At 44.0% G+C, this 13,026-nt stretch overlaps 1 protein-coding gene across 1 annotated transcript; it reads right to left on the reverse strand.

Annotated features, from left to right (window-relative positions):
• Window positions 1-2,747: 2,747 nt before the first annotated feature.
• LOC115576250 (transcription factor Sox-8) lies at window positions 2,748-6,651 on the reverse strand. The gene is made up of 3 exons (XM_030408763.1): window positions 5,909-6,651; window positions 5,291-5,526; window positions 2,748-5,176 (listed from the first exon to the last, which is right to left on the reverse strand). The coding sequence occupies exons 1-3, from the start codon at window positions 6,322-6,324 to the stop codon at window positions 4,422-4,424; spliced, it is 1,407 nt and encodes a 468-aa protein (XP_030264623.1). The 5' UTR covers window positions 6,325-6,651; the 3' UTR covers window positions 2,748-4,421.
• Window positions 6,652-13,026: the final 6,375 nt, after the last annotated feature.

Below are 13,026 nucleotides of genomic sequence, written 5' to 3' on the forward strand. Positions count from 1 at the left end.
CTTTCCCCTCCCTTCTTCTCCATGCGGGCGAAAGAATTGGGGAAGTCAATGTTGGTTCTGTCTGCCACCCTGTTTTGCTTGGCCTGGTCATGCAGGCAAACGCAGGAGACACCAATAATAAAAGAGACTCCTTTTATTTAGTGAGAAGAACAGGGAGACAAGGCAAAACGAGCCTCAGGAAGTCATTTGCTTGGGCGGAGTTGCCAAAAGTTAGTGTTTGCTTTGGAGGCAGCAAACAAGCGGGTCGGACGGTGAGTTTTTACAGACGACATCGGCCATTTTGACTCGATGTATGTGTTTCCAATGTTTCAAAAAGGTAAAACTCTCAGTCATCATGTTTTCTGCAAATAAAAAACAAAACATACAATATTAGTTTAATTCTTTGGTCGGTGACCAAGGCACCGTATGTTGGCCGCCCACTGCTCCTCAGACTTGGGTTAAATGCAGAGAACAAGTTGCACCTACATTGTAAAAACAAAGATAAAAATAAAAACAACAGAATGCACCAAATAAAATGCAGTCGCTGATGAGCCATCAGATGGGTAAAGATTTAGAGTACTTAAAAGTGGAATCAGCCTGGGCACATAACCACGCTTTATGTCCACTTCATTTCCCTTGCAAATCAGCCTCGCATTCTCCGAGTTTTCACAGTTCCCAGCTCCTTTTTCCCCGAAACATGCCCTGAGTCAGTCAGGCTCATTAAACAGGATGAGACTATTACCAGGCGAGTTATCCCGCTCCTAACAATGGGATGTGGTCAGGTGGTGGAAGCACCAGTTTCACTGGGTTCATTTCGCTTCCCCCCTCATCTCCTCCGGGTCCAAGACCGCGACTCCCTCTACGGCCAATAACGCCCTTCCTCCATCCATCGACAATAACTGTGACAGCTGGAATGTAGCACAAGCCTCAGAGCGGCAGTGTTAGAATTACCGTACATTACGTTTCATTTCCAATTTCTGCACACATGCAAGCGTGGAGTGGGAGAGTTTGTGTGTGTGTGTGTGTGTGTGTGTGTGTGTGTTACAGTGCACCGTGGTTGTGCTCAGCGTGAGATAACGTCCATAAATGTACAGTTATTCTCGGAACCGAAGTGTAAAAATGTTCATTCATTCATTCATGTCTTCATTCAGTGTACTGCGCTGATGTAACTCGGTGAAGTCCCAACCCCCCCATTCCACTTCATCTTTTTTTTTTTTAGCTATTTACAGTAGGGCTTTCAAGAGGTCCAATCAGAAACTGTGGACAAGTTCCAGGGAAACGGGACCCAAGCACCCTGAAGAGCCTTTTTGCCTCACTTTTATTCACTCCTGTTCTTTCTCAAGAGTTCCTCCTGAAAGTATTTGGCAAACACTGGTGAAAAAAAAAAAAAAGACTTTGAGGGAAGAAAAACAACAAGTCGTTCTTGAGCCACCCACACCCCATCTGCTGTGGTATTATCTTCTTTTATTATCTACAGATTATGTGCGCTGATATGATTTCTACAGTTTGGTCTGGTGGTCATTGTGGCTGTTCTTGTTGTTTTTTTTTTTTTTGTTTTGTTTTGTTTGTGGAGTGCAGCGATATGAAACGACGAGAGGGGGGTGGAAAAAAAAATCCTCCCCCATGTGCATCTAATCGTCCATTCAGGACCCTCTTAATGGCTTGTCAGTTCCCCTTGCCCTTCCATTTTCTGTCCAATTAATTCCTTTCTAGCTCTCCGGATAAAGGGACACAATGGGGCCCCTCCACAGCATAATGAATCATTAAAATTCAGCAGCGCGGCCCTGGCACTTGGCTTCTCCCTGGGCTGGTTAGGGGACGGCTGCTTGGCATGCATGCCAGGGCCAACTTGAGCATTCTACCCACTGGACCGGAGGAGATGGGATCTCTCCCCTCTCATTCCTCTGTTGTCGGCGCTTTCACGGGAAAAGAAAATCTGAACTTTTACTGTTACGGTAGATGCATCTATAACCAAGGTTGAAGTAGCTGTGAGGTCAGAGGGTGGCACCTGAAGTAGACCGCAACATATGTCATGTTTTAATTCAGACATCTATATATTTAAAAGAGAGAGAAAAAAAAAAAACGAGATGAAAAGCGTACAGTGTCTGCAGCAAAGGAATAACTTAACATATATTTTGCATTTTGTTGCGAGTTTAATAGACTCCAGCATCCACTTGATTTCAAGCGGCGGCATCCAGTTACATTTTGCTGTGGTTTAATTAGCGTCTCTTTGCGAAAACTGCACAGAAAACTGTTACTTAAAGGTGTCACAGCTGTATCTCACAGGACAGATGTTTGACAAGAAGGCTAATATGAACAGCTGGTATCTATGACCCAACCCCTTAATTTATTTAGTCTTTTTCACAAATTGTTTCCAAACATATTTAAAGGTGCATCATGTAGTTTTGGAGATTTAGAACATCAATGAGGAAATGATACAAACTCGGATAGATTTATTTTATTCCATAAGTGAATAAACAAGCTGTTCTCAGAGGAAAATAAGGTCCTCACTGTTTGAAGCTAGGAAGGTGGCAGGGTCCGCCACATGTAAACACTGTACGAAACTGCGTTGTCCTTTAAGTTCAGTTTATTCCGTTCATTCAGTCATGAAAACAAAAAGAGTTTTAGTTTTTCTTGAGGCGTGAAGAAGTCAACGACGACGTTTCTCTCCTCATTAAAATCTGCTCCCCTCGAAACTTCAAAGTGCACCTTTTTAGGAAACAAATTAAAATGTGGCTGCAAATAAGAAACGACAAGGACAAAAACCATCAAGAAAAAAGTATCTTTTTATTTTTAAAAAATGGCCAGCGAATGGGGTTAGCTGTGCATGTGTTGAATGAAACTCTAGTTAATAGAACAACAAATATCTTCACAGCCTTTTCTCAAAATTATACACCAGAATAATAATAATAATAATAATTATAATAACAATATACAAAACACAATTCTGTGGACGGAAACCTCTTTCTCGTACAGCATCTCACAGAACTTTACAAACCGAGGCTGTAAGGAATGATATCAAATAAAAGGATATAATCAAGGTTAACTGCAGGAGCTCCCGGTGTGGATTACTTGATTGTTGTGCTGCCTGGAGTTTTTTGTTAATCATTTCAATTTCATATTGAAATACTGACAAGAAGCGTTAGAAGGCACAAAAACTTTTTTCTTTTCTTTTCTTTTTTTTTTGCGCGAGATTGCGCCAGTGAGTTGGCACTTAATGGTCGATGAGATAAATGCGGGCACACACTCTTAAATTTCCTCCTCGAACACCTTAAATAATCTTCGAGCAATGGATGAAGTTCAAGGTTTAAGCAGTTTAATCATCGTTTGGTGCGTGGACGTCTTTTCCCGAGGAAACGACTCGCACGCACAGAAGCACTTTATCTCCCTGACACACACACTCTCACACACACACACACATGGGTGCATGTACATATCTGTGTGCTGTCCCATCCACGTATGCAGGAGGTCCAGCTGACATGTCACTCAGAGCGCGCGGTGTTGTTTTACCCCATTTCCTTTAACCCAACATCATGACTAATCGCGATTTGCCACGCGTAGCCTCCAGACACCTGTTCTGTCCTGCGCGAGTCTGTTGGTCCGCCTCTTGTTTGCTTGGAATGGAGATGTTACTGGAAAAAATAAAATAAATTCAACGGAATGATATCGACATTGTTGTACTCGTACCGTCCTTCACTTGGTTCACCTTAATTTAATTTAAAAAAAGCCAAACAGTACTGTAAATAAGCAAACCCACATTACATGTGTTTTTCTACTTAAGAACAAAAAAAGAAATAAAAAAAATAAAGAAACCAATAATGCATGAACATAAATACATATAAGACTTTTATAAGATTCAAATGAGCCATTTAGTTAAGACTGATCCACTGATGCAAAATGGCCAAATGTGCTGTGATAATATAGCTCCGGCCGTTAATGTAAATTTGACTGCAAAATTCACATAATTGGTCCCCGTCTCCGATGTATCTGCTTCTCCATCTGCTTCGCGGCGGACTCGAGCCAGAGCGTTCCTCTCCTACACAGCTCAGTGGCAGGCCTTTGCTTTACCTCGAGTGTGCGCGCACGTGCAATCTTAAACTGGAAAGAAGACGGTGGGATGTACAGGATGTGGGTGTGGGCGACATTTCCTCATGGAGGAGTTTTGGCTCGCCGACAACACAATTAGTCTTTGTGTAAAAAGTCTGTACAAGAGTGTTTTTTTTATTTTTTTGTTTCGTTTTTTTTCTTCATCATATAACTTTGTATAAAATCAGCAGGCACTTTTTTTTTTCTCTTTTGTTTGTTTCACGTTCAGATGGTCGCAGGTGGCCTCACACACACAACACACCTCTCCACCTGCTCCTCAACTTCCTTCATTAGTAGTGCATCGATCTGAGTGAGTCTCTGGGAGCGAACTGACGCCGTTTTTCCTTGTCCTCTTTTTATGGCCGAGACAGCGTGGTGTAGACGGGCTGGTCCCAGCTGGAGGCGGTGGGGCTGTGGGCAGGAGCCATGGACAGACTGTTGAGGATGGGGCTGCTGTAAGGCCGCCTGGAGGAGTGGAAGTAAGGGTACTGGTAGAGGCTGGAGGGGTAGCCGGAGTAAGGGTTGTAATAGTTGGAGCTCTGGATGTCAGTATAGTCACACTGGGAGCTGGAGAAAGACGCTGCGGCTGAGGCAGCCGACGAGGCCGAGGTGACGCAAGCCTGGCTGCTGTAGGAGCTGTAATCGGAGTGTGAGGGGGACCTGTGGGAGTGCTCGCTGTAGTGGCTCGGGCTCAGCTGCTCCGTCTTGATGTGGAGCCGGTGCTGGCCCACCTCGCCGGCTGAGGGAGAGGTGGAGGACATGTTGCCCTTGCGGCTCCACGCCGGCCCGTTGGCACCCACGTGGCCGTAAGAGGAAGCGTAAGATCCGGCAGGCGCCGGAGGCTGCCCATGGCTGTGGTCTGAGGGCAGGGCGGAGGAGGCCGAGGCGTGGCCGTTGAGCGGGAGGTACTGGTCGAACTCGTGCACGTCGAAGGTCTCCATGTTGCTGATGACATCAGTGCTGAGCTCAGAGATGTCGACGTTGCTGAAGTCGATGTTTTGCCTGCTACTGTCAACAAGACGGCGGCCCTCGTGCTTCAGATCCTGCTTCACCCCGTGGTGCAGGTCTGTTTTGGGAGTGGTGGGTGGTGTGGGGGGACCATGAGGCTGCCCTGAGAAGAAACAAAGCGTGAGGATTCATCACTGCAACTACAAAATGATTTATTTGCTATCAAACTCCTCAAATAAAACCCACAAACTTTGTGCGTGCTGCATTGACAACATACCTGCATGTTCAGGGTGGTGGTGTCCGTCGCTGATCCCCGCCAGTCCTCCCATCCCCGGCTCGGCTTTGTACATGTGATGAGCCAGCTCTGCTCCCGAGTCGGAGTCGCTCTGGCCTGGTTTCACATTCTTCCGTCGCCGGGGCTGGTACTTGTAGTCCGGGTGATCTTTCTTGTGCTGGACCCGAAGCCTCTCTGCTTCCTCCACAAACGGCCTCTTCTCATTTTCTGAGAGCAAACTGTGGTGTGGGGGAAAAAAAACTGTAAATTATTACAATGTCTGCAGTCAAATGAAACAAAATAAGAGGCTGTGTTGAAGTTCCTTTCAGAGAAGTGAAGTCAGAAGGAAATTCAGAATTTCCTTTTTTAATTTCCTCTAAATCATTTTCACTCATAAAATCACAACTTTTAGAAATGTACTACATTTGTATTTTCATGTAATTGCCAAAGCTGTCAGCTTAAAATCTATTTTAAAAGATATGATTGACTTAATTCCCAAATCATCAGCCATAATCACCCCATAACTGTCCTCTTCTAGTTATTACCTTTTAAATAACATTGATTTACACCCTCTTCCTCTGCGTATTTCTCTCTTATAATCTAAATGAACTGTGTCCTTACCGCCACAGCTTCCCCAGAGTCTTGCTCAGCTCGGCGTTGTGCAGGTGTGGATACTGATCCGCGAGCTTTCTGCGGGCAGCCTGCGCCCAAACCATGAACGCATTCATGGGTCTCTTGACGTGCGGTTTATTCTTCAGGGATCCGTTCCCCCTCACGGGCATGGGCACCAAGGACCAGTCGTATCCCTTGAGGACCTGAGAGACGGCGTCCCGTATGCAAGCCGGGAACCTGTCGTCGTCCTCGGAGTCCAGCTTCTTGCCCAGACCGGTGAGCAGGGACCCATGGCCGTCCGAGCCCGTCGGCGAGGACGGAGCGTCCGAGTCGGACTCGTCCTGGGACATGGAGCTGTTGGTGCCGGATGGACTGCAGGGCTGGTCGCCGACACACTTGTCATGCTCCTCTGTCATTTTTAACATTATCGATTCAGCCCCTTGCGGGTGAAAAATCCGGGAATGTATTCTTCAATTTAAAAAAAAAAAAAAAAAAAACAGAACAAAACCAAAAAAAAGCACTGAATTCAAGCGCGCAGCGGGAGCGGCCAGGGCGCCTTTTACGCACGGTGCGCCACAGTAAACTCCTCCAGCGGCTTCAGTCAGCGTACGTCCGTTGTTTTTCCTTCTGTTTCCCTGTTTGTTTGTCGTCGCTGGTCTTGTTTTTTCCTGCGCTGTCATGGGAGGTGCAGTCGTGAAAGTTTGCGGTCCACAATGTTCCGAGGAGCTACACGTTACAGCAACTTGAGTTCGGAGTTTTAAAATCGTCACTCCACCCTTCGGCCGGGATTGGCTGCGAGGAATCACCACTTCCCCTCATTGGTTCGAGGCTTTTAATGCGAGCTTCATTATTATAATTACTTTCTCCTTTTTTCTTTTTTTTCTTCTCTCATTGGTGAAACAGTTCTGTTTTTATTAAAGTTGCACACGTTGTGATTTTATAATGCTGTCAGGAAATCTAATGAGTACTAGACATTACACACATTTATTTTATAGGTAGGGCGAGTTGTAATCATCTCTGATCTGGAAATGATTGCATAAGTCAACACTTGAATACTATAAAATGTAATATAATAACAATAATGCTATTTTCATGTTGATGTGCAGGATTTTATTTTGACAGGACAGGAAATAATGAAGTTATTTTCTGCATTCTACTCTTCAGAATAATAGAGAGCTAATCCAAAAGTGCATGTTTGCTAAAATGACCACTGATGTTGAACATCTCCGTGTGAACATGATTTCAACAGGAATCATCAGAAGGGAGGCAAATGAAGAACTACAGCAAGGCTTTTATTCTCTAAGATGACACAGAGCAGGATTTATTATATAAAAAATAGGTAATTTAGTTAAATGTAACATGGTGAATGTGTCTAATCTTATTACAAAGTCATTTACAGTCAGAATGATGCCTCTTTGGGTCTGAAACCACATTAAATAACTGCCTTCATCAGTCTTTCTCAGTCAGAGTCAGTGTCGGCATATAACATTTACTCAATTACTACACTTACACACCGTTTTGAGGCACTTCAACTTTACTTGAGTATTTCCATTTTTCTGCTTCTTCATAATTCCACTCCTCTACATTTGTCCTTTTTTTTTTTTTTTTTTAACTCCAATTCATTTATTTGATTACATTAGTTACTAGTTATTTTGCAGATTACATGCTGCATTAGAGCCAAAGCAGCGTTGTCAGATGTATTTATTTAATCAGCAATCGGATCAAAACAAATAGGCTACCACACTGATTCTGATCATCAGAAAAATGTTGAATAGTGGATCAGATATTCGACCCGTTGTATAAATATACATACAAGTAAATATGTGTATAATTTACTTTTTACTTGTACTTCTGATACTTAAGTACAACATATATATGACACCTTAAAACTTACTTACTTTTAGTACTATTTGTATGGGCGACTTTTTCTCATGTGTGATTTATGTCTCCTTTTCACGACATTGTTCAGCAGAAGGCTGCAACTAATGATTATTTTTATTGTCAATTATTCTACTGATTAATTTCTCAACTCGTGAAATGAGTCCATAAAATGCTGAAAAATGTTGATCAGTGTGTCCCAGGAGCCAGAGCAACATCCTCAAATGTCTTGTTTCGTCTGCAGCTGAAGATAATCACTTCACTGTGATGAAAACAGAGAATATTCACATTTAATAGACTTTTGACTTAAAGAGAGCGATTCATTTAATACTTCATGACTAATCGATTGATTGATAAAAAGTTGCAGCTCTAGTTCAGTCTGTAATGTGAAGCCTGTCATGACTACATGTCTACTTTAAACAAATACTCCTGAACCGACAAATATCCAAATGCCTCTGTAACAATACCCATCATCTGTGAGCCCGTTTCATATATGTTTCAGATTTAGCAGGGGTCCATTTGTGGTCCATAAGTCACCCGTTCTCACCGGCATAAAGCCGGCTTTTGTTTTTTTTATGGCACCGAAGATACACGGCGCAGAGGAGATAAGCGGGTAGATGGAATCGCTGGCTCTGTTAAAGGTGTCTTTGTATTCATGTATTGTGGGTTTGATTTTTATCACCAGCCTCCCAGTGAAAAGACAAGGTATGTTTGTGCTGGACGGCAGTTTGCTTTGTTCGACGCTCACTGCAGGTTGCTGAGGGACGAGCAGAGCGCGGAGACAATAGGAAGCTGCTGCTGCACAGAGTTTCAAGGGGGAAAAGGTAACGGCTCGGGCAGAAAGGTAAGAAGTTTTCACTGTTTGCTCTGTCATTAGCAACAGGCTCGAGGGGGCAGAGGGCCTTGCTGAAATTAACTGAAAGGATCAGGTGTCGGCCTGTAATGTGGATATGTTTCTTGAAAATGTTCTGTTACAAACGCTTAAAATAAAAAGAATGAAAGTGTGCTCTAGGTGGGTCCCGAGCCACCCTCCTTTCTAACAGCTGCTGTCAAAAGCGCTCGGCTGGGTCAAGTTCAGTGCATGTGGGTGTGTGTGTCTGAGAGAGAGAGTGAGTGAGAGAGTGAGAGAGAGAGAGAGAGAGAGAGAGAGAGAGAGAGTGTGTGCGCGTGCATGTGTGTGTATAAGGACAGCAGCTAGCTGTCAAAGATGAGTGACTCGTTTCTCGTCTTGCTGCACACACGGAAAGGTATTTACTGTGTGTGTGTGTGTGTGTGTGTGTGTGAGAGAGAGAGAGACTGGGGAGCTTTTTGTCAGGGAACTTACTGTATTACAAAAAACATTAAAAAAAATTTTGTAGGAAGCGCCAATTTCACATGTTCTCACCAAACACCTGGACACAGTGTTAATTCTGATAATGAAAGGAAGCTCTCACCGATCATGTCGCTGTAACACACCAGACATCGCTCCTGTCACTAAGACATGAATTTAATCATTTTCCCCGACTCATTTAATATTCCCTTTTTGGATGTGCTTCCATTTTACATCTATTTCCAGTCACCACCTGAGACTTAATCCCCTGTTTCATGACTCAAGTTGTGTCTTTTGCCAGGTCTAGTGCCCTGCCGACAGACAAACAAACAAACCAGTACAAACCAAAGCAGTGTGTGTCATAGTTCAAAAAGTGCTTCATTTGGTTTGTATTTGCTGGGAATAAACAACACATACTTGAACAGGATATTTTTAGCTGGGCGATTCGGCCTTTCAATCTGTCACGACATCGGATTTTCACTACATGATTATCGTGGTCAGATGAATATGCGATAACGATATTAATGCGATTTCTACAAGAGCGAGCGTCTCGCTTTCAGCTGGCATCTTGTTCTCTTCTTCTGTTGTTTTTTTCACATTTCATGGCAGTTGTGGACCAGCGTTAAAGTGCATCACCACCAACAAACAGAAGTGATGAGGCACTGGATTATTAAAGGTGCATCGGGATGAAATGTTAGTGAAACTCTCTTTGTCTTCATGACTGAATAAACAAACTTATCTTAAAGGACAACACAATTTCATACTGTTTTCTTAGCTTAATGGTGTTCCTATGTTCAGCTTGTTTATTCAGTTATGGAAAAATACATATTTCTTAGTTTGTATTATTACTTTATCAATATTTTCCAAAACTACTAAGCGCACCTTTAATACGATATCAACGTTCCATCTTTAAAATATCACAACTATCGTCAATATATTGTGACACCCCTAATGTCTTTAAAATAATGATATTGCGACATTTTAAGGGTTATATCGCGATACACAACGCACATTTCGATATTTTAAAATCTCCTCAAAGCACTTCATATATACTTGGACTGGGTGAAAAAAATCTCACAACACTTTCGTCCAAATACGTTGTTATCTGTTATTGCTGCATCGTTGTATTATTTGTACTTTCACAAAATATTAACACAATGAGATTTCTGATAAATAATCATCAGTGATGTGGATATAATGACTAAAACAGTCGTCTGAATACAGAAATGTACTACTGCAGCTCTTAAAACCAGGAAAAGACAACAGGATATATAGTCTTTTATCCCGATAGCAATACTGATGTATGTCCCAGTCCTTATTGAAGGTGTTACAGCATTAAGGTAAGGACATAGTCTCTGCAGCTGCTTCTCACCAATCACTTCATTAAGCTGATGATGAATCGGGACGAGCCCCGACCGGAGCGGCGGCCCCCGTCTAGTCCTACACCGATCCCAAGACGGTCTCTGTTTCTGGATGGAGAGCAGGAGACAGACTTGAAACACACTCCAGCCTCTTCCTCTCCCTGTAATGTGGGGAGAAACTCTGGCCAGAGTTTGTGGGATCTTGATTAGAAAAGGAAGGAGCAACTGAGGAGAGGTAACCGCGCATGAACCTTAAGCGTCCCCGAGAAGGAAGGAAGGTTTTAATTTTGCTATTTGTTTTCCGCAAGATGCATCTCAAAGAAAGGACCAGAGTTAAGATTTTCAGAGTTCTTCATCTTTTTTCTTTTTTTTTTTAAATTTTGTTTCAGGCCTTAGCAGAGCATGTCAGCCAAGTTCTCCTGGGCCGTAGTCACTTCTTCGACCCCACATGTAAATTATACTCTCTGGCTTCTAATGTGCATACAAAATTAAATTACACAGTCACCCGCAGGAATCTCAGCCCCCTTTGGTCTTTGCTTCTGTGTTTTAATACACTAAGGCACATTTCTTCGCTCGAGCCAAGTTATTGTACAGGGTATGTCGAGCAGCGGCATTGGCACGAGTCGCCACGGTATAGAAAACGAGTGTTGGATGTGTTGCGATGATGCGAACCCGATGATAAAGATCACTGAGTTCAGAGAGGAACGGTTCGGTGAATGTCTGCCGCGCATCCAGTGGAATATTGCATGCGAACCGTGCATGTTTTTTAAGCATGATGTATGAATTCTGCACCACAAGAATCCTGACAGAATTTTAAACAAAACATTTTCCACATGAGGAACAACCGTGGCGGCCCGTGTCTCTGCAGCCACCGCATCTCTCTGACCCCAACCCAAACAGCAGGCGCTCATTCTGTTAAATAATCCCGCTGATTGCACGTCGACTCGGCGCAAACTTGCTGAACTGCGGAGACTGGCATGCCCTCCCTCTCACCCAGACGATCCCGACCGCGGCCCGACCACATGTGGAACAAACTCCTGGGCTGCTAACAAGCCGTATTTCACCCCAGCACCACATCAACCAGACCACTTCTATCTTTGGTTTTTCACGCGCTCCCAAAGAAGGTGATTAGCGCCGAATTTACAGTTACTGAAAATGCAAGCTGGAAGGCTGAAGGGTGCAGGTTTATTTTTCCGACAGAACATCTCTCGCTGTAATTCACGGTTATAGGAGCTGGTTTTGTTTCGTGTCTGGGTGAACTCTCAGTGATGGATATCCACTCTCCTTCCTTCTGTTCCATCTCTGCTCATCCCAACCCCCCCTCCTGGAAGTCGGGAACGGTGGATGTTTTCCATTTTGGTCGGTGGCCAAATGTATTTTCCAGGTTTTCTACTTAGCGAGGTCGGGGACCCGGGGATGTTTGACGCTGATGGTTCTAATCACAGTCCAACCCCCATGACAGCTGCTGCGCGTTAGGACCTCCCAGTGACCCCTGACCCCACACTATCCTAAATTCATTCTATTAAAACACCATAATGAGGGGTTTACTGGACCAATTGCAGGTTTTATTTAAACCTATTAGTAGATGCAGAGAGGTGGAGGAGAAGGGAGGGGGGGTTTGCACAAGGAAGGGAGTTTTGAAATAGATTGAAGGGGGAGTGTTTGAAACTGAAGGAAACAATTAGTCCAAACTGTCCCAGGGTGTGTTTGGCCTTCGGCCACACTCGTTTTAATGTCAGGAGTATAAAAAGAGCTCAAGTGTTTCCAGATTATTTGCCGTGTTTTCTCCCTGACACATAACTGTGTTGTGAGGCGGCGGTTTTCGCGTGTGACTGTTCTGTATGTTATGAACTGGAGATTACGGGGCAGACAGGTTTTGGGAGCTGCTGTAGTAGCAGGCTGGGAAAGGATTATGTCAAATCATTCTGTAGTTTCCCCAAGGCTCGCCCTTAAATCTTTGATCTATGAACTGGCAGAAGGTATTTTGGTTGTGTACACCGCACATGCGAGAGCATTTGCAGAGTACATAATGGTTTTCGCAGTTGACACAAAGTTTCTCAGGTCGATTACTGATGAACGGATCCATGAACTTTCATTTATTCTGACGTGTGCAGAGAAGACGTCCATTCCTGCTTATTTTTCTCCCGACATGACAGCATTAAAACGCCGAGACGCTCAGCAGAGATGACACTTCCCATGGCGTATCTTGTCCCAGAGTTGTCCCAAGAGAAGTGTGGCTTCTTTCTGATCTACACACCCCCCCTTTCTTTCTGCCTCTCTTCCCTCTCATCTCCACGGCATATGTTCTGCATAAAAACTTGCGGTGTGCTCAGTCTTCCACATTGTCTCCTTTTTTGATCCTTGATTCTCATAAATCATCTCCCTAATTTGCCTGTGAATTAGATGGTGCGGGACATGCAGACATTTAGGACAGGGCTCAGGGGCGGCGAGAGAACAGAGAGCCCACCCCTTGACTTTTTACGGGAAATGGGAGGCCGCTCCACAAAAAGCGGGACTATTTAGAGGACTCGTCTGGCTGCGGGGGGAACTCTGCCTCCCAGCGCTAAGATAATTGTGGT

Source organism: Sparus aurata, chromosome 23, assembly GCF_900880675.1.
Source record: "Sparus aurata chromosome 23, fSpaAur1.1, whole genome shotgun sequence".
NCBI classification, from domain to species: Eukaryota; Metazoa; Chordata; class Actinopteri; order Spariformes; family Sparidae; genus Sparus; species Sparus aurata.